The sequence below is a fragment of the Chrysemys picta genome, chromosome 8, assembly GCF_011386835.1.
Source record: "Chrysemys picta bellii isolate R12L10 chromosome 8, ASM1138683v2, whole genome shotgun sequence".
Taxonomy (NCBI): Eukaryota; Metazoa; Chordata; order Testudines; family Emydidae; genus Chrysemys; species Chrysemys picta.
Window position 1 is genome coordinate 63,207,616 of NC_088798.1, and position 22,067 is coordinate 63,229,682.

Consider the following 22,067-nt stretch of genomic DNA (forward strand, 5'->3'; position numbering starts at 1 on the left):
AAAAAAAAATCTGATAAGTCAGAATTTCTCTTGGAACGAAAATTCCATTTTTCCAGCCAGCTATAGATTGTATGTTATAAAATGGTTCAGCCAGGCCACCCTCACACACACAAAAAAAAAAGGGGGGAGGGGAGGGAAGGTAACAATCCACCTATGTGATAACTTCTTTTTCACCAATAGTCTAGATGTAGTGAAGCTGTAACATTACTAACAATTGGACATTTCACATTTCAATTGAATACTTGACTTTTGAATACTGTTTTCACTGACGGGGGAGTTATGTGGGAGATAAGGAAGACACCAAAGAGTCCAGTGGGATAGGGGACAGGATTAGAACTCAAAAACCATGGGTTCTGTGATCCTGGCTCTGCTGAGGCTCACGTCCCCATGGGTTTACTTTCTATGCCTCAGTTTCCCCATATGTAGTGATATTTCTCAGTAAAAGTGCTTTAAGATGCAATTCCAAACTATACTAGAGCAGAAAATAACTAAAAACTCAAGGCAACTGATAGAGCAAGCTCCTCTTGCACTTACCTTGAAAAGCAAAAGAAAATATAAATAATATTAGTAGCAAGTTCCACACTTTGTTTCCAGTCTTCTCTCAGCACTCTGGCTAATGCACCCAGGGCAGTTTCTAAAAAAAACAAACAAGATTTAGATGAATGGCTGTAGTGCCTCTTTCTCCATGACCTGCTTGAGCTAAACAGATTAAACACACCTTTCACTGCATTCTTTTAGGCAGCAGGGTCTGACAATTAGTACAAGGAGCAGGTGAGTCCATGTAGGCCCCTGCCACCAGAGTGACCTCAGCCTTCAGACACTTTCATTAACATGGCCATTTGACTGCCTAATGTTTTTTGCATCAGTCTCTCAGACTAATCCCATTTTATGACATGGGAGTGGGCCAGTTGTAGAGGACACACTGGGGCATCAATGGTGAAACAGTTTGGCTGATGCGCCAGTGGAGAGAAGGGATTTCTGGAGAGGGGACAAGGGAAAAGAAAGGGAAAAAGAGCATCATCCTAGCATCACCACAAACCCTTAACTTGGATCTTGCTTATATCATGCGTGTCTTTATAGAGGGTAAGCTTTTTGGGGCAAGGAATGCCTTCTTCTATAACTCTCTCTCTTCGCCTCTTCCCCCCCACATACACAGCACCGAGCACATTTTGGGTATTACAGCACTGTTGAGATATAAACAGTAAATGTTGTGTGCTGGCCCTATTTTACTTAGAGGGAAACTTAGAACTAATACTAGAACCCCATCCCATCCCAAATGAAAGATGTGGGAGTCTCTCTGAGCGGAGAAATAGCTCCACAGAGATGGGGGGGGAAAAAAACAGCATAACTTTATGAGAGGATTTGTAAGTTACCATTGAGCAGCAATTCTTCCAAATTATCAGGGTTCCTGGCGAGTTGTAAGATAAGGGCAGAGCCACGCACCTTATCAGGAATATCCTCATACAGTAACTCAATGTACTCATCCATGTCATTGATATTGGCTACTTCATCAATCTGAAAGCATCAAAGACATAGCTGGGCTTTGACACAGAGAAAAAGGAACCCGCTCAACATGCAAAAACGATGTTACTTTGCAGCAAAGCAGAAAAGAGTGCGTAGCTAAGTCTTAAGACGTAAACGACAACAAAAACCAAACACCATGTACAGAACCATTGCTACTGACTGCCCAGAACACACAAGGAGATTTCATTACAAAAACAACTGACACTAAGTAGCAGCTTTGTGGTGTCTAGCCCCATGTTCCAGAATCTCACTCATATTACCCTCTAAGTATATAACACAAAGACAAATGTGCAAGAATTTTACCACATATGGAGAGGACTTTTATTTTATTAGTTAATATTTTTAAACCAAAGTCTTTAATAAAAAATTCTTCAATATTTTACTCATCTGATTTGCATCTATATTTTTTCCTTTTAATATAAAACAGTTCTGTAAGAGTAAAGGTCTTCGTATTTAGCTTCCTTTAAATTCTAGCTTAGATTCCTACCTCCATTCCTTCAAAAGGTGGTGGATCTTTGGGTTTATTAGATTTCTCTTTCTTTTCTATAGTGATAAAAGACATGGTTATAATTAATGTTGTGCATATTCATTGACGATAGCATATCCAGTATTATCATAGTATCTAGGAGCCCCAAACATAGAACAAAAAGAGGATCCCGACCCCAAAGAGCTTACAATCTAAGTATATAACAAAGCTCAAGCGTTGTTTTAGCATTGTAGCTAGAGCAAGAAGGAGCCAAGGAGAAAATTTCGCCATGACTTTTTGACACTCAGAATAATGTACTGCAAGTTTTTTGTTTTTGTTTTTTAAAAAGAGTTGGGTTTTTTTTAAATGAATCCATCTTTAGAAGTCTAACATTTTTAACTGCATAAGAACTGGAAAATTCAGAGTTAAGCCCCTTTATTTATTTATTTTTTTATATATGTATATGTGCCTTGGAACAGAATATCATCCCATGATTACAAAATCATGGATACCCTCACTATAATGTAGGACTGGATCTTCAGGATAAAATTTTCCTCTGTGCAGAGGGCCACTAGAAAGCTTAGGTCAGACTTACAGGGATGTATATACTTTCTGTTGATATATACGCCACAAGGGTGGAAAACAACTGCTTTCTGTAGGCTACTCATCTAATCAGGACTTTGTAAAGTAGGCCTTTATTCAGCATTTCCTGTGAAGTGTGCATGATGGTAAAGGATGGTTAACAAAACAGTTCAAAGTAAAGCATTCCTGGATTTTTGTTGCTGACAAGAAAAGTTTGTGATGTACAGATATAGTGAAAGTTTCTGACTTTCTATGGGGAAGGCCTTTAGGCTATGGCTATGGCTTCGTTCTCATCAAGGCCTGCATGTAAAAGCTGTTGCACCCTTTTATGGAGTGACCAGCTCTCAAGCATGCAACATATTGGTCCAAAAACAACATCTCTGTGGAGCAGGAAGAGCACTTTTCTAAACCCTGTATTCTGGTTCATGCTATGGTATGGCAGGAGTCCCTGTGGGCAAGTCCAAAATTCTACACATAAAAAAAGCATCCAATTAAACATTAAAGGTAACTGACAAATGGTAACACATAGGACATGGGCCTGTTCTACTTCTTTATGACAAAGGCCTGAAAGGCTTGGGGTTTTTTCGGGGGTGGGGGAAGGTTTGTTTGTTTCAAGAAAAGTTTGCTACTTGTTTGTTTGTTTGTTTTTTAAATCATAGCTAGGGCCCTACCAAATTCATGATTCATTTTGGTCAATTTCCTGGTTTCAGATATTTAAATCTGAAATTTCACAGTGTTGTAATTATAAGGATCCTGACCCAAAAAGGAGTAGTGGAGGGGAGAGGGTCAAAGGTTACTATGGAGGGGAGTTGTGGTACTGCTACCCTTACTTCTGCACCACTGAAGACAGAGCTGCCGCCAGCAGCAGCACAGAAGTAAGGCTGGCATGTTATGGTATTGCCACCCTCTCCAGCCGCCCAGCTCTGAAGGCAGCAGTGCAGATGTAAGGCTGGCATGGTATGGTATTGCCACCCTTACTTCTGTGCTGCAGCTGGCGGGGCACTGCCTTCAGAGCTGGGCACCTGGCCAACAGTTGCCGCTCTCTGGCCACCCAGCTCTGACGGCAACGCACAAGTAAAGGTGGCAATACTGCAACCCCCTGCAACTCCCTTTTGGGTCAGGACCTCCAATTTGAGAAATTCTGGTCTCCCCTGTGAAATCTGTATAGTATGGGTAAAAGCACACAAGAGACCAGATTTCATGGTCTGTGACAAGTTTTTCATGGCTGTGAATTTGGTAGGGTCTTAATAATAGCATATCATATCTAATGTCAAGTGGCTGGTTTTTTTGCTGCCACTCTCTATTGGAGGAGGCTTCAAAAAGCCTTAGTTGAAGAGATGGGGTGTTGGATATTTATCCAAAAAACAGCTTTTCTTCCTATTGTTTACTAGGCATTTAGCTCAAATGCCTAGTAATAAGACCAAGAGGAAAACAAGAGAGTTTTAAACCGTCTGAACAAAAAATCAGCTCTGCTCTCAATTAATCAGGTTTTGCTTCCTTTGAATCCATGATGTCATAAAGTACTAATTCTCAGGTCACCCACCTACAGAATTTTCCAGTAGACAAGATCTACATTTCTAATATATATAACAGGCAGAAAGGTACCATTTAAAAATAATGTAATTTCGGGTCTTCTTTAGCCAGCAAGAAAGAAACAATTATAAATTAGCACTAGCCCAGGTTTTTTTTGCTTTTGCACTAAGAACTATGCATTCTACTAAGATGTGGCCACAAAAGAACACAGCAGAAAAGAGTTAAGAAAACCTAACCTATAATTGTGCCTATATAACGAAAGATCTGAGTTTGGAATCACACAGGAGATTGTTGGGGATTGGAAACTTTTATACTTTCTATTCCAGAACATGGGTTGGTAGATGTATGCCTGCAAGCCTCTAACAATTAACTGCTTTGAATCCAGGACTTGCGTAAAAATTTCTCCAGGATTTTTGCCTTCTGTGTGTTTTACCAAGAGACAAAGCTGAAAATGCTAGAATTCTTTTAACATTATTAAATCTCAAAGTGCCTCAGGACTGAAGGCTGCTGAACCGGATGTTAAACAGAGGCTTAAATAAAGCTAGGGTGTAATAGTACAGCCCTGTTAGCAGACAAAGTGAGGCCTTCTGGTACTATAAAGAACCTGTTGACTCTGCAATTTAACAGGCATTGAACCATAGCTTCCAGATAAAGACATTAGAAAGCATCTATCCTATTAACTGGTTGTAACAGAAAAGAGAAGAGGTTGTTATTTTCATGGAAATAATTCCATCATCATCTTTATAACACTATCTGAAATAATCATTTCACCATTTAGAACAGAAAACTTTAACCGAGACACAAAAATTGAAAGAGAAGTATCAATATTAAGTTTGACTAATCAAAATTCAAAATGTACTTTGATCATCAAAATGACAACTTTTCCCCCACAAGATTCTGTCAATTCTTCCATGTACAGCACAAAACACACACTCCCCTTCTCTCCTCAGGTTTCTGAGTATCAGGGAAAGTAGCATTTGAATTAGAAACCCCAAAATACAGAGTATCGCTATAGCTGCTACATTCCAGCTCCCCATTCCCCCGTTCTCTCTATTGCTTACCTTTCCCGGAAGAGGCATCTCTGCGGTTCTGCAGATAGTACAGCAGCTGCTCCACTTCCGCTAGCTTGGAGGGGTGAATGAGCTTGCATTCTTCCACCACCTTTCGAGCCAGGGAAGCAACGTCTGTGTTTGCATTAAGACTCTTCAGCCGAATGCTGCAAGACACAGGTCAGATTGTTTTATCCCTAGTTGATAAGATTTTTGCATCTTCAGCGCTTCAATTTAAACTTATATAGTCATGAGTTTGTCAAGGCAGAGATGATCTATAGACATCTGATGCTCATGCTACAGTTTAGAACAGCCAAGATCAGAAAGCAGTGGCACCCTGGAGTTCATAACAGCAAGCAACTGTCTGTCAAATGGACTTAACAGGGCAGGATCATTTCTCACCAGCTGGTCAAACAGCAGCTTTAGAGATGGCTGCATTAGCAAATGCCTCCTATCCAGTCAAGTCACAGCAGCAAATAAGGAGTCAGTGGTCTATTTCCAAAAAAGTTATCTAAAGGTAACTTTCCAAAGGAAACTCCCAAAGTATAGCATAGAAAAAATATCTTTCAGAAATAAAATCGTCTGTCAGTATTGATTGTGCAGAATCTCCTCACACTGCATTATGACAGCCATAGAGAGAAGTCTACTTTGCCATAAAGGACTCAAAAATCACAGATCATACCAGTGACAGAGAGTAAGCAAGAGCAGATATCTATCTGTAAGCACAGACCAGGAGGTGGAATAAAAGGATTTCTGTTGAGTCCTAGATGGAATAGCATGGATTCATTGCAAAACAGACAAACATTTTTAGTGTGTTCAAAAAATCTGCAATAGTAATATTTCCTTATACAATGAAATGGTTCCTTATTCTTAAAAAAGAACCCCTCCACTCAGACACATATGCTTGATCTTTCAACAACAACAACAAATTCGCCCTCAAGCAAAAAGCAGACTTGGAAAGTTTCACCTTCTAGGTAAAAGTCTGAGGAAGTTACTGGAAAAGGGCCTTTTACATCAGAAATGCTTAGGCAACTTTAACTACAAAGGGCACAACAACTGTACCCTGTAGAAAGAAAATGCAGATAACATTGAAATTGCCAACATCAACCGGACATACACATACTCCAAATAAGGAAGGCAGTGTATCCCAATGGATAGAGCACCAGAGTAGGCTTCAGAAGATCTGGGTTTTATCCCAAGCTGTGCCATTGACCACTGTGTGACCATGAGAAAGTAACTTCACTTCTCCATGCCTCAGCTTCCCCATAGGTAAGATGGGTAGAATGATAATTATTTTCCTTTACAATGTACCTTGAGATGGAAAACACTATATAAGAACTAAAGTTTAATATTACAATGAATATATGCTACAACACCACTGCAAACAACTATGCATATATGTTATTCCCAGACTTAATACTAATTTAATAAAATGTTCTGAAGTTTGAAAAAGTTTCAGTAACAAAGGAAATAATATAATAGAACACTAATTTTAAGAACTCATAGCCTAGAATTCCAGGACATTTTAACTTTAAGAAATAACCCCAAGAGTGTGCCATGAACTTACATTTTTTGACACTCCTTTCGCTCCCCCAACATGGGGTCCCCCATTTCTCCAAGAATGGTGGCTTCCACTTCATAATGAACAATAAGGGCCTTTTCGGAAGGGTGTACATCTATGTTACCTCCTTTTACCTTCCTACAAGGCAGAAAAACAAATTCATCACTGACTAAATGACAAGCCCAAGAAATATCTGGGAAAACAGGTCGATGCGAATTGGACATCTCTGATCAAGTAGTTTGTATTACTGAGACAGATTCTACCTATATAGCATAAACCCAGCCTTGGTCTTCTTTGCATTAGCACATGGTCTCTCCCATATTCTTTCAATTTACACAAGAATCTTAGCATAAGAGTCACCTCTGTGTCTATCGGCTCTAGTATGTGTCAGGGTGGATAAGAATCAACGATTTTTTTTAAAAAATATAAAACATAATAATCAGATTTTTATTAACACAGATTTTTTTGATAAAATACTTTGAGGAAAAATCCTATCTAAAGAGAGTTTTAATTAAGATACATTATAGTTCAAAGATATCTCACCGTGGAATAGGGATTATAAATTCTAATTCTAATTCTATACTGTGAGAATATATTCATGTAAAATTTAAGAAAAGTTTTGTAAATGAGTTCCAATAGTTTATGGATTAGGGACCCAATCTTGGCCTGGTCTACACTATGACTTTAATTCGGATTTAGCAGCATTCAATCGAATTAACCCTGCACCTGTCCACACAACGAAGCCATTTATTTCAAAATAAAGGGCTCTTAAAATCAATTTCTGTACTCCACCCTGACGAGTGGAGTAGCGCCAAAATCGACATTGTCATTTCGAATTAGGGTTAGTGTGGCCGCAATTCGATGGTATTGGCCTCTGGGAGCAATCCCACAGTGCACCATTGTGACCACTCTGGACAGCAATCTGAACTCGGATGCACTGGCCAGGTAGACAGGAAAAGCCCCGCGAACATTTGAATTTTATTTCCTGTTTGCCCAGCGTGGAGAGCACAGGTGACCACAGAGAGCTCATCAGCACAGGTAACCATGCAAGCTGATAATAAAAAAAGAGCACCAGCATGGACCGTACGGGAGGTACTGGATCTGATCGCTATATGGGGAAAGGATTCAGTGCTAGCAGAACTTCGTTCTAAAAGACGAAATGCCAAAACTTTTGAAAAAATCTCCAAGGGCATGATGGAGAGAGGCCACAATAGGGACTCAGATCAGTGCCGCGTGAAAGTCAAGGAGCTCAGACAAGCCTATCAAAAAACAAAGGAGGCAAACGGTCGCTCCGGGTCAGAGCCATGGACATGCCGCTTCTACGCCGAGCTGCATGCAGTTCTAGGGGGGGCCGCCACCACTACCCCACCTCTGACCGTGGATTCCGAGGCGGGGATAATCTCATCAGCTACACCTGAGGATTCTGCGGACGGGGAAGAGGAGGAGGAGGAGGAGGAGCACGAGCTTGCGGAGAGCACCCAGCACTCCGTTCCCCCCAACAGCCAGGATCTTTTTCTCAGCCTGACTGAAGTACCCTCCCAACCCAGTATCCAAGACCATGACCCCATGGAAGGGACCTCAGGTGAGTTTACCTTTTAAAATATAAAACTTGTTTTAAAAGCAAGCGTTTTTTAATGATTACTTTGCCCTGAGGACTTGGGATGCATTCGCGGCCAGTACAGCTACTGGAAAAGTCTGTTAACGTGTCTGGGGATGGAGCAGAAATCCTCCAGGGACATCTCCATGAAGTTCTCCTGGAGGTACTCCAAAAGCCTTGCCACAAGGTTTCTGGGCAGTGCAGCCTTATTCCGTCCTCCAAGGTAGGACACTTAATCACGCCATGCTTGCAGCAAGTAATCTGGTATCATTGCATGACAAAGCCTGGCAGCATATGGTCCCGGTATTTGCTGGCATTCAAGCAACATCCATTCTTTATCTCGCTGTGTAATCCTCAGGAGAGTGATATCGCTCATGGTAACCTGGTTGAAATACGGGAATTTAATTAAGGGGACAGAGGTGGCCGTTCCTACTGGGCTGTTTGCCTGTGGCTGAAAAGAAATCCTTCCCTGCAGTTAGCCAAACGCGGGGGGAGGGGAGAGGAAGGAGGGGAATTGGCCCTGAGCCTTTCTCGTTTGGCTAGCAGGGATCTTCCCTGATACCAGCCACGCGGTGGGGGGAGGGGTAAAGCGATCATCCAGAGAATTGGATTGGGGGGGGGGGTAGTTTGTTTTCTGCTGCTGAAGGTTAACAGGAAAACCACAGCACTCAACGGGCTTTGCTTGGTATGTGGGAAAGGTGGGCGCAGAAGCCAAAAGACAATGGCTTACCATGGCCGCATGCAAGCTGAATTCTGTTGCCTGGACCTGCGTCTGTGATCTCTAGCAGCAAAGCCACAGGCACTCAATATTAAGAGGCAAAATGCGACCTTGCACAGAAATCACATGTGCTATGTAATGTGAATAGTGTTGGTCACCGTGAAAGAGTATAAGCATTGTTTTGCAAAATGTATCTTTTTTAAAAAATTCTCTCCTTTTTTCCCTTTGTCCAGCAGCTGCAAATTTTTCAAGCCTCCCTCCTCCGTCCCGAAGGCTATCTCAGATAAGGCGTTGGAAAAAGAAAATGCAAGACGAGATGTTTGCAGAAATCATGGAATCCACCCGCAGTGAAAGAGCTCATCTGAATGAGTGGAAGGACACAGTTTCAAAATATAGGAAAGAAGCCAGTGAACGTGAGGACAGGAGGGACGCTCGAGATGAGAGATGGCGGCAGGAAGATCAGAGGAGCCAGGATGCAACGCTGGGGCTGCTGCGTGAGCAAACAGATATGCTCCGGCATCTGGTGGAGCTTCAGGAACGGCAGGAGGATAACAGAGTGCCGCTACAGCCCCTGTATAACCCCCCTCGCCCGTCACCATGTTCCATAGCCTCCTCACCCAGACGTGTAAGAACGTGGGCGGGGGGAGGCTCCGTACACCCTCCCATTCCACCCCAATGGACAGCCCAAGCAAAAGGCTGTCATTTTTTTAACTTTTTTTAGTGGCCTTTTCCTTCACGCTGATCCTCCTCCCAAACCCCACCTGGGTTCTCTCCCTCTTTTTATAATCAATTAATAAAGAATAAATTATTTTTAAACGATAGTGACTTTATTTCCTTTGAAAGCAAGCTGTGATTGAAGGGGGATGGTGGGTTCCTTACAGAGAATGAGTCAATAAAGGGGCGGGTTTTCATCAACGAGAAACAAACAGAAATTTCACACTGTAGCCTGGCCAGTCATGAAACTGGTTTTCAAAGCTTCTCTGATGCACAGCGCTTCCTGGTGTGCTCTTCTAATCGCCCTGGTGTCTGGCTGCGCATAATCAGCAGCCAGGTGATTTGCCTCAGCCTCCCACCCCGCCATAAAGGTCTCCCACTTACTTTCATAGAATCATAGAATATCAGAGTTGGAAGGGACCTCAAGAGGTCATCTAGTCCAACCCCCTGCTCAAAGCAGGACCAATTCCCAGCTAAATCATCCCAGCCAGGGCTTTGTCAAGCCGGGCCTTAAAAACCTCCAAGGAAGGAGACTCCACCACCTCCCTAGGTAACGCATTCCAGTGTTTCACCACCCTCCTAGTGAAATAGTTTTTCCTGATATCCAACCTGGACCTCCCCCACTGCAACTTGAGACCATTGCTCCTTGTTCTGTCGTCTGCCACCACTGAGAACAGCCGAGCTCCATCCTCTTTGGAACCCCCCTTCAGGTAGTTGAAGGCAGCTATCAAATCCCCCCTCATTCTTCTCTTCTGGAGACTAAACAATCCCAGTTCCCTCAGCCTCTCCTCATAAGTCATGTGCTCCAGACCCCTAATCATTTTTGTTGCCCTCCGCTGGACTCTTTCCAATTTTTCCACATCCTTCTTGTAGTGTGGGGCCCAAAACTGGACACAGTATTCCAGATGAGGCCTCACCAATGTCGAATAAAGGGGAACGATCACGTCCCTCGATCTGCTGGCAATGCCCCTACTTATACAGCCCAAAATGCCGTTAGCCTTCTTGGCAACAAGAGCACACTGTTGACTCATATCCAGCTTCTCGTCCACTGTGACCCCTAGGTCCTTTTCTGCAGAACTGCTACCTAGCCATTCGGTCCCTAGTCTGTAGCAGTGCATGGGATTCTTCCGTCCTAAGTGCAGGACTCTGCACTTGTCCTTGTTGAACCTCATCAGGTTTTTTTCGGCCCAATCTTCTAATTTCTCTAGGTCCCTCTGTATCCGATCCCTACCCTCTAGTGTATCTACCACGCCTCCTAGTTTAATGTCATCTGCAAACTTGCTGAGAGTGCAGTCCACACCATCCTCCAGATCATTAATAAAGATATTAAACAAAACCGGCCCCAGGACCGACCCTTGGGGCACTCCGCTTGAAACTGGCTGCCAACTAGACATGGAGCCATTGATCACTACCCGTTGAGCCCGACGATCTAGCCAGCTTTCTATCCACCTTACAGTCCATTCATCCAGCCCATACTTCTTTAACTTGGCGGCAAGAATACTGTGGGAGACCGTATCAAAAGCTTTGCTAAAGTCAAGGAATAACACATCCACTGCTTTCCCCTCATCCACAGAACCAGTTATCTCATCATAGAAGGCAATTAGGTTAGTCAGGCACGACTTCCCCTTCGTGAATCCATGCTGACTGTTCCTGATCACTTTCCTCTCCTCTAAATGTTTCATAATTCATAATTCATACTTTCACAGAGACTGTGGAGCACACAGCAAGCAGCAATAACAATGGGGATATTGGTTTGGCTGAGGTCTGACCGATTCAGTAACGATCGCCAGCGACCCTTTTAAACGGCCAAATGCACATTCTACCACCATTCAGCACTTGCTCAGCCTGTAGTTGAACAGCTCCTGACTCCTGTCCAGGCTGCCTGTGTATGGCTTCATGCACAGCCATGGCATTAAGGGGTAGGCTGGGTCCCCAAGAATAACTATTGGCATTTCAACATCCCCAACGGTTATTTTCTGGTCTGGGAAGTAAGTCCCTTGCTGCAGCCGTTTAAACAGAGTAGTGGTCCTGAAGACGCGAGCATCATGAACCCTTCCCGGCCAGCCCACGTTGATGTTGGTGAAACGTCCCTTGTGATCCACAAGTGCTTGCAGCACCATTGAAAAGTGCCCCTTGCGGTTTATGTACTGGGTACGCTGGTGCTCCGGTGCCAAGATAGGGATATGGGTTCCATCTATCGCCCCACCACAGTTAGGGAATCCCATTGCAGCAAAGCCATCCACTATGACCTGCACATTTCCCAGAGTCACTACTTTTCGTAGCAGCACCTCAGTGATTGCTTTGGCTACTTGCATCACAGCAGCCCCCACAGTCGATTTGCCCACTCCAAATTGATTCCCGACTGATCGGTAGCTGTCTGGCGTTGCAAGCTTCCACAGGGCTATCGCCACTCACTTCTCAACTGTGAGGGCTGCTCTCATCTTGGTATTCTGGCGCTTCAGGGCAGGGGACAGCAAGTCACAAAGTTCCATGAAAGTGCCCTTACGCATGCGAAAGTTTCGCAGCCACTGGGAATCGTCCCACACCTGCAACACTATACGGTCCCACCAGTCTGTGCTTGTTTCCCGGGCCCAGAATCGGTGTTCCACGGATAGAACCTGCCCCATTAACAACATGATCTCTAAAGCACCGGGGCCTGCGGTTTGAGAGAATTCTGTGTCCATGTCCTCATCACGCTTGTCGCTGCGCTGCCGTCGCCGCCTCCTCCTCACCTCATTTTTCTGGTCCTGGCTCAGCATAAACTGCACGAGAACGCTCGAGGTGTTTACAATGTTCATGACTGCTGTCTTGAGCTGAGCAGGCTCCATGCTTGCCATGGTATGGAGTCTGCAGTGTTCACCCAGGAAAAAAGGCGCAAAATGGTTGTCTGCCATTGCTTTCATGGAGGGAGGGGTGAGGCTGTACCCAGAACCACCTGTGACAATGTTTTTTGCCCCATCAGGCACTGGGATCTCAACCCAGAATTCCAATGGGCGGGGGAGACTGCGGGAACTATGGGATAGCTATGGGATAGCTACCCACAGTGCAACGCTCTGGAAATCGACACTAGCCCCGGTACATGGACGCACACCACTGAATTAATGTGCTTAGTATGGCCGCATACATTCGACTTTATACAATCTGGTTCCAAAATTCAAATTATAGAAATTCGGATTAATCCCGTAGTGTAGACATACCCTTATGGGGTTACAGGGGCTTCGGTATAGATTATTTAGGTTAATCTTTCTATCTACCCAATGGGACTCAGTGCTCAGTCTAGAAGATACCATCAGAGATGTTTAGTTTTGCAGTTCTCAAACTGTGGATTTGTGACTCCAGAGATAACATGCTTGTTAACAGCAAAAATGTTTTTAAATAAATACATAATATATAGTGGTGAGAAATAACAGACCTCAACCCTATTGTCTCTCTGCAAATTTGTGTACACAGAGTCAATCCCTTACCTCTCTCTAAAAGTGTAAAATTCAAAGAGTTCAATGAATAGAAGATTGTTGGGGGAGGAATAGATCTGGACAATGAGAAGAAGTCTGGAGATAAATGTGAGAAGAGAGGGAGAGGCAACAGAAACAAAAGTGAAACTGTTTGAGCAGCATACTCCAGAAGTCTTGAGGTCTTTCTGAGTGTAGCCTTCATAGATTTGAGATCTACCATACCATTCTCTCACTAGAAGGGAAAACCTATAATGGCGGCAGGCCATAAAAGAGACCCAGTTTGGGAATATTTAATGAAGTTCCTCTACCTGTGGGTAAGACAGGCATGCATGCAAAATGCAAACAGTGCAACAAAGAAATGCAAGGCCTGGTTGCCCAAATGAAACATCATGAGAAATGTTCCTTCTCAGGAGGAAGCTTCGTTGAAGACAATGAAAGGAACATGTCCCAACATGCAGGATTTTCAGGTTGGTAAACTTTTTTATTTCATACTTCTTTCTTAAGGACTGCCTGTTTTCCTTCTGGACTATTCTTGAATTCTCATGCTTGAGCAATAAATATAGTTGTTACTCTATGGTACTATATTTTTTTATCACAACTGCATCTAAAATGAAATAGCTGAAATAGGCAGATCTCCCTTTTACAATTTCACCTTTAAAGTAGTACTGAGTGTCAATGAATGCAATCAGGGCCGGCTCTGGCTTTTTTGCTGCCCCAGGCAAAAAAGCCTCCCGCCGTCCCCAGCTCCCTGGCGGGGAGTGTGGCAGGGGAGGGCGCCGAGCCCGGCCGCAACCCCACTCTCCCCGGCCGGTCGGAGCGGCGGGAGGAGGGCGGAGAGCCCGGCCACGGCCCCGCTCTCCCCGACCGGCCGGAGCGCCGGGGGGAGAGCGGCGAGCCCGGCCGCGGCCCTGCTCTCCAGCCGGAGCGCCACCCCCCTCCAGGTGCTGCCCCAAGCACATGCTTGGTAGGCTGGTGTCTGGAGCCGGCCCTGAATGCAATGAGTAAATGCAAATTAGTTGACCCACAATGAGTTTTAGCACTGCCTTCAAGTTTTTTCCTCATGGAATCTGCCCCTATGTAGGGTGGAAGCATAGGTGAGCACGGGACCTATTGCTGTGGAGATCCTCTACTTTACTTTCTTTGTGCCAGGGGAGGGGACCACATAATGGGTCACAGGCTATGCTCTACTTATCAGGCTAGAGTAGCCTCTCCTCTGTGGCCTGGGGGCCATTTTCTTCCTCTTGCATGCGGATAGGCCCAATCATTGCGAGGGAAGTTGCTCTTTCATCTGTACCTCAGTATCCTCATCTCAAAGCCTGAACTTTGAGATGTGCTTTGAGATTACAGCCGAAAAGCAATAAATAAGCTCTGAACATTTCTTTGCACTTATCAACATTTACTATCCACTAGAACAAATGTAGTATATATGGGTATCCAGTGCCACAAAGGAAATGTTTTTGTTTTTTAAATAAATGAAACATTTCTATTCTTATTAACTTTTGCAGCCATCCATCTACTTGAAAAAAAATCCAAATGTTGGATGATCGTCAAGGTTTGAAGGACAAAGATTGTGCCAGGTTGCTGGTATGATACAGCCATGCCATCCTGTCCCTTCACTTCACTTGCCTGCTTGGTTCTTGAAATTGACATGAATCTCTATTAAGGCTTAAAAGAGGAAAATCTTGTCTATACACAAAATTTGCACCGATTTAGCTCTAGTGTCAACTGAATTAAGAGCATCCACATAGGGGTTTACTCCAGTTTAAATCAATTTTTTTTTAATTTAATTTTGTTAAACTGGTGCCATTTTTGTGCATATACAAAGCTAAAAATTCTTGTGATCCCCCATACACTAACAACTTACAACAGTGACCCAGACAGAAGGTTGGGGTGGGAGTCTGCATGGAGGATGACAAGGGAAAAATCAGAGGAGAGCTATGCTTGCACATCTGCCCAGAGACATGCCAAACAATAGGCAGTTTCTCTAGAACACAAAAATTTAAAGTCTGCTGTTGAAAACAATGGAAAAAAATTCCGCCGAGATCACAAAAGTGGCCTGTATAGAATATACACATTAAGATAGGTACTACTTTGAGTAGGGCCATCCCTAGCTATTTTCGTGCCTGTGTGGGGGTAGGGGTGTGGCCCCAGGCCTCAACGGGGGGGGGGGGGGGGGGGGGGAGGCTGTGTGGGGCCCCACCCCAGGCCTCCGTGTGTGGGGGGGAGGGGCTGGCTGGCCCCAGGCCTCTGTGGGGGACGGGCAGGACGGGGGCTGGCCACTTCCTGCAGGAAGTGGAGTGACCCGGCCCCAGCCTGCTCTGCTCCCCTGGCTCCCAGGCTTGGGGGGAGGGGGGAAACCATCCCCCAGCACTCGCAGACGGCGCAGCTGGGAGCCAGGGGAGCGGAGCAGGCTGGGGCCAGGTCGCTCTACTTACCTGTGAGTGCAGGCCCAACTGCTTCTGGAATCCTCAGGGGAATGGGGGCGGGAAGAGGTGGGATGGAGGCCCTGGGGGAAGAGCCGGAGCAGGGGCTGGAGCAGCACACACCTGCACGCAGGTGCCCCAAATTTCCTGGTGCCCTATGCAGCTGCGTACTTTGCATATGGGTAAGGACAACCCTAACTTTGAGATGGCCATTGCAACTTGAACACTAGATGACCACTCAATTTTCAGCTATGATCATATCTTCACAGCAGAATCAATGGCCATCAGAAATCATTGGTAGTTTTCAGTGCATTTTAAAATCAAGGATCTTAATAATTTGACATATGCAAGTAAACATTCTAAGCAACAAGGGGGTAACAGAACTCTGTATGTGACTAGGGTGTCCCAACATATCCAATCAAACCTCTGCAAAGGCTGTTGAACAGTGCAGAAGATAAGCAGGGGGGAAGAAGATCACCAGGAGCTCAGAAGGGTTAAAAAATGATGGATAATGAGAAAATCCAGAATTACATAGGGTAGGAAAAAATTATAAGGGCTCATGCGTATGGGATAAACCAGCCACTAACTGACAGGGGTTAAGAAGAAACTTTCCCAATGGGCAGAATATTCTATAACTGTTCTTGGGCTGCTTGCATTTTCCTCTGAAGCAGCTGGTAACAGACATCGCTGAAAGACAGGATACTAGGCTAGATGGATCCTAATCTCTAACTGGGGCAGCTTCATCATTAAACAATGGTGTCAGCAGACAATCATCCACTCATCACTCTATCCCTCCCAAAAAGCCCAACCATCCAATCCCTCAGATCCACCCTTCCCCTCCATAACCCTCCCTTTATCTACCTTGCTACTCAGCCATCCCACCTGCTCAGTGATCCCCAGCCAGCCCTCCTTATCTACACCTCACCCATACAGTGCACACCCAGCTATACACTCCAAACCCAACCGAACATCCCCTACAACCCCAGGCAACCTTCCTACCCACTCCCCACCCAACCCAACCTCCCCTATAAGCCCATCCATCCTTCCTATCCATCCCCCAACCCCACTCCCCCTCCCCTAACATCCCCCATCCAGACCCATCCCCGCTCCCCTAACATCCCCCATCTCCCCTCCCATCCCCCATCTTGACCCCATTCCCCGACCCCACCCATCCCCCATACCTCCTCCTCCCCTACCACCACCCATCCCCCATCTAGATCCCATTCCCCCGACCCTCCCCGCAACCCCACCCATCCCCTAACCCTACCCATCCCCCATCTAGACCCCATTCCCCCGACCCCATCCCTCCCCCCGAACCCTACCCGCCCCACTCCGGTGCTGCCCCGGCCTGACTCAGCCCCCCGGCACGGGGCGGGCGGTACCTCTTGAGGTATCTGGCGTCCTCCCCCTGCATGGTGCCGCGGGGGTGCCGGGCCGAGGGCGGCTCTGCAGCGGCCGCTGTTACCAGGGTGAGAGCAGCGCCAGCCCCGCCCGCACACAGCACCCGGCCCGTGCAGCTCTCACTAGCGCGCAGGCGCAGTGAGACCGCAGGCCGCGTCGTCCCCGCGGGACTGATTTGGCGCTGCCTGTGCAGAACGAGATTGGGCTCAGAGGAGCGGGACCTGCACATCGCCCCCTGGAGGCAGGGAGGAGACACTGCCTGAGCTCATGGCCATCCCTGGCAAGGTTGGGCGGGCTCCCTGGCTGAGTCTGTGCAGCAGCTTCCCTGCCCAGGGCCCCCTACCCAGGCTGCACCAGCCACAAGTTCCCCCTGTGGGTCAAGCAGGGGGCCAGCACGTGACACAGCCTCTGGGGGCAGAACTGGTGTGAAGACCAGTTCAGCTACCCTAGTTCCAGACCCAGTCATAGGACTGACCTGGTGTGGAGTTAGGGTGACCAGATGTCCCATTATTAGGGGCTTTGTCTTATATGGGCAACTATACCCACCCCCACCCCTCAAAAAAGCATCCCTATTTTCACACCCTATGTGGAGGCATCCTGATCTGTTTATACTGAACTGGTTTCAGTATAAACAGTCCAGGCCACCTTAAATTGCTTAGCACCAGGTCCATTGCTGTGATCAGTGTAAGTTGCACCCAGTATGGCCAACCTCAAGCATCCAACAGTCATGAGTCAGGCACCAAAAAAATCATGAGAACAACGAGGAGTCCGATGGCACCTTAAAGACTAACAGATTTATTTGGGCATAAGCTTTCGTGGGTAAAAAAAAAGCTTATGCCCAAATAAATCTGTTAGTCTCTAAGGTGCCATCAGACTCCTCGTTGTTTTTGTGGATACAGACTAACATGGCTACCCCTCTGATACTTGACACCACGCAAGAAAAAAATCATGAGACTTTTCATAAATAATAACATTGGGGCTCTTTTTCTTTGCCTTTTTGTTTTGAGACTCTAGGTTACACTTGGGTCACATTTTCCAGCTTTTCTCCACAACATGAGGGCTAGGAAGTATCTTTTAATGAAAACTGAGATTCTCATACTATCGCTTGTCTCCAGGAACTAGAGCTTGAGGGAAAACACCAAATATTACAAGACTTGTGATAAAATTGTGAGAGTCGGCAATGCTGGGAACCATTTTTAAATCTGCTTAGAAAACAACCCTATTGCAGACAGACAGCAGGGGCAAAGACGCTAGGACAAACACCCACTCTTCCTTGAAGCGTTATGGTGTCTGCCAGACCTGCACCTCTCCAGATCCAAGTCTCCTACCTGCAGAGTAAAGTGAAGGAACTCAATTTATCTGCCTTGGATGGTTTCAGCAAAGCATAAGTAAAAAACCTGATATTTCAGCCACGAAGCCACCATCTCTGGTTTGTGCAGGGCTTCTTTAAAAAAATGCTCTGGGTGTAAATAAAAAATAATCCCAAACAAATCACATATGGGCTGAAATTTCCCACATTTAAGCACAGTAAGGAAGAGAGTTTTGTGTGTTGCAGCAGTTTGGTAAAGTTTCCTTTGGGGATTATTGAAAGCTCCATGGTATATTTTGTTCATTTGCATTCAGCTAACTAAACTCTTGCAATTTTATCAGAAGTCTCACAATAGCTAGTGTTTTTCTTAAAGCCCCAGTTCCTGGATGCATGTGATTAGGTGAGACTTTCAGCTTTCGCTTAAAAACAAAGTTTCTAGCCCTTAGGGTTGCAGAGAAAAGCTTGAAAATGTGATCTGTGGGCGCCCTAAAGGCCAGGGCTGGCTCCGAGCCCGGCTGTGGCCCTGCTCTCCCCAGCCAGCCGGAGTGCCGCAGGGAGGGCAGCGAGCCTGGCCGGGGCCCTGATCTCCCCGGCCTGCCGGAGCGCCGGGAGAAGGGGAGCGAGCCTGGCCGCGGCCCCGCTCTCCCCGGCCGGCCCGAGCGCCGGGGGGAGGGCAGCGAGACTGGTCGCGGCCCCACTCTCGGGCCGGAGCGCCGCCTCCCTCCAGGTGCCGCCCCAAGCACATGCTTGGTAGGCTGGTGCCTGGAGCCTGCCCTGCTAAAGGATCATAAACCTGTAGACAAAGAACTATATCTATCCATCTATATCATGATTTGTAAGCCAAACTCAGGATTTTTGGGTGCCTGGCTCATGATCTTTAAACTTTTGTGGTTGGAAATACTGAAACGGGTTCATTTTAAAATCTCAGAAGCATATGCAAACATAGGCCTGATGTTGCAAAACATATGCATGTGAGCAATTTTGATATGTAGTAATTATGTACGTATCTCTCTCTTACAAATGGAAAACTGACACATAGTGAAGCAATTTGCCTGTGGCCATCACATATGGTAAAACTTAGATTAGCACTCTGATTTTGCTCAGTCCACTAGGCCTTTTTGGCTCTCAGTATAAAGAAACGCAACTGTTCTTAAATAGACAAAAAATAATGCACATTGCATGAACCATCTGCTTCCCCCTCCCATACCCAGTGTTTATGATCTTCTTTTTTCTCAACCTGACTATTTTAAACAAGGCAATCCATATTATTATTTGTTTTGTGGTAGCACCTTAGAGACCCTGTCATAAACAGGGAACCCATTGTGCTAAACACAGCACAAAAAGATAGGGACTATAAGCCCTAAAGAGCTTACAGTCTAAGAAAGCACCAAAGCCCCAATCCTACATAAGAACGGCCAGACTGGGTCAGACCAATGGTCCATATAGCTCAGTATTCTGTCTTCCGACAGTGGCCAGTGCCAGGTGCTTCAGAGAGAATGAACAGAATAGGCAATCATTAAGTGATCTATTCCCAGTTATCCACTCCCAGCCTCTGCTGAACACCCAGAGCATGGTGTTGCAAAATATCTTGCAAATCATGTGGGCAACTTTACACAAACAAGGGCAGCTTGTAGATGGTCTCCTAGCGGGATTGGGAGAATCTGCTGTCACCCAACCTTGACGATGTGGCTATCTTTTCTGATTCATGGGCAGAACACCTGGAGCATCTGCAAAAAGTCTTTGAGCGCATAAGGGAGGCAGGACTAACTGTTAAAGCAAAAAAGTGTCAAATAGGCCTAAACAGAGTGACTTACCTTGGACACCAGGTGGGTCAAGGAACTGTCAACCCCCTACAGGCCAAAATGGATGCTATCCAAAAGTGGCCTGTCCCAAAGTCAAAGAAACAGGTCCAATCCTTCTGAGGCTTGGCCAGATATTACAGGCGATTTGTACCGCACTACAGCCAAATCACTGCCCCACTGACAGACCTAACCAAAAAGAAACAGCCAAATGCAGTTCAGTGGACTGAAGAGTGTCAGAAGGCCTTTAACCAGCTTAAAGCGACACTCATGTCTGACCTGTGCTAAGGGCCCCAGACTTTGACAAACCGTTCCTAGTAACCACAGATGCATCCGAGCGTGGTGTGGGAGCAGTTTTAATGCAGGAAGGACTGGATCAAGAATTCCATCCTGTCATGTTTCTCAGCAAGAAATTGTCTGAGAGGGAAAGCCACTGGTCAATCAGCGAAAAGGAATGCTACGCCATTGTGTATGCGCTGGAAAAGCTACACCCATACATTTGGGGACAGCGTTTCCAACTACAAACCAACCATGCTGTCCTGAAGTGGCTTCATACCATCAAGGACAATAACAGAAAACTTCTTAGGTGGAGTTTGGCTCTCCAAGATTTTGATTTTGAAATACAACACATTTTGGGAGCTTCTAACAAAGTGGCTGATGCACTCTCCCGTGAAAGTTTCCCAGAATCAACTGGTTAAAAATTGTTCTTGGAATGTGGGACATATTGTTAGTTTTTATATGATCGGTAGTATGTCTAAAGATGCATGTTTCTTATTAACTCTGTTTTCTCCTAGAGCTCCAGGAAGAAATCACAGTCAGTGTGGAACTGGCTGTCCAACACTATCTGTGATTTGGGAGCCATGTCACAACTATAAAGGGAAGAGTAACAACCCTCCTGTATACAATACTATAAAATCCCTCCTGGCCAGAGGCACCAAAATCCTTTTACCTGTAAAGGGTTAAAAAGCTCAGGTAACCTGGCTGACACCTGACCCAAAGGACCAAGGGCACAAGATACTTTCAAATCTTGGAGGGGGAAGCGGGGGGTGAAGGCTTTTGTTTGTGCTCTTTGTTTTGGTGGGTGTTCGCTCTTGGGACTAAGAGGGACTGGACATCAATCCATGTTCTCCAAATCTTTCTGAATAAGTCTCTCTTATTTCAAACTTGTAAGTAATAGCCAAGCAAGGCATATTAGTTTATCTTTGTTTTTCTCAACTTGTGAATGTTCCCTTTCCTAGAGGGAGGTATCCCTGTTTTGCTGTAACTTTGAAACTAAGGCTAGAGGGGGTTCCTCTGGGCTCTTTGAATCTGATTACCCTGTAAAGTTATTTTCCATCCTGATTTTACAGAGATGATTTTTTACCCTTTCTTTTTAATAAAATCCTTCTTCTAAGAACCTGACTGATTTTTCCATTGTCCAAAGACCCAGGGGTTTGGGTCTTTGATCACTTTGTAACCAATTGATTAGGATATTATTCTCAAGCCTCCCAGGAAAGGGGGTGTAAGGGCTTGGGGGGATATTTTGGGGGAAGAGGAACTCCAATTGGTCCTTTCCCTGTTTCTTGTTAAATCACTTGGTGGTGGCAGCGTACCAGGTTTTAATCTAAACTGGTAGAAATAAGCTTAGGGAGCGTTCATGTGGTTCCCCACTTCTGTACCCTAGAGTTCAGAGTGGGGAAGGAACCCAACAACAATCTTTTTGTTAATGTCGACCCTTTTAGATTCTGCTCTGGCTTTGCCCATACCACACGGGGAAAGGTGCCAATATTCATTTCACAGTGCTAATAATAGAAGATACATTTGTTTGGGAGGGTGCCAGTGTAACCCCAGAAACCCAGCTGCCTTTTCAGCAGCAATTTGTGGGTCAGCAGCTAGTATTAATTCACTTTCTTTTATCAAAAACTTCATTTGGACTATTGAGCTGCTCCCAATTTTGCTT

General features: G+C 45.5%; 1 protein-coding gene across 6 annotated transcripts in view; it reads right to left on the reverse strand.

The window, feature by feature from the left end:
* The window catches only part of KIFAP3 (kinesin associated protein 3), a 144,898-nt gene extending 127,711 nt beyond the window's left edge, over positions 1–17,187 (reverse strand). For 2 of the 6 annotated variants that reach the window (XM_005283382.4, XM_005283380.4), the window contains exons 1-6: positions 17,002–17,187; positions 6,722–6,853; positions 5,167–5,321; positions 2,012–2,067; positions 1,374–1,515; positions 535–634 (exon numbers count right to left, since the gene is read on the reverse strand). In XM_005283382.4, coding sequence (XP_005283439.1) covers positions 535–634; positions 1,374–1,515; positions 2,012–2,067; positions 5,167–5,321; positions 6,722–6,853; positions 17,002–17,033 — 617 coding nt within the window. In that variant the 5' untranslated portion in view covers positions 17,034–17,187. The remainder of the gene's footprint in view (positions 1–534; positions 635–1,373; positions 1,516–2,011; positions 2,068–5,166; positions 5,322–6,721; positions 6,854–17,001) is intronic. The other 4 variants (XM_042851345.2, XM_065554642.1, XM_042851338.2 and 1 more) reach the window with 3 other exon arrangements.
* Between the last annotated feature and the right edge of the window lie 4,880 nt (positions 17,188–22,067).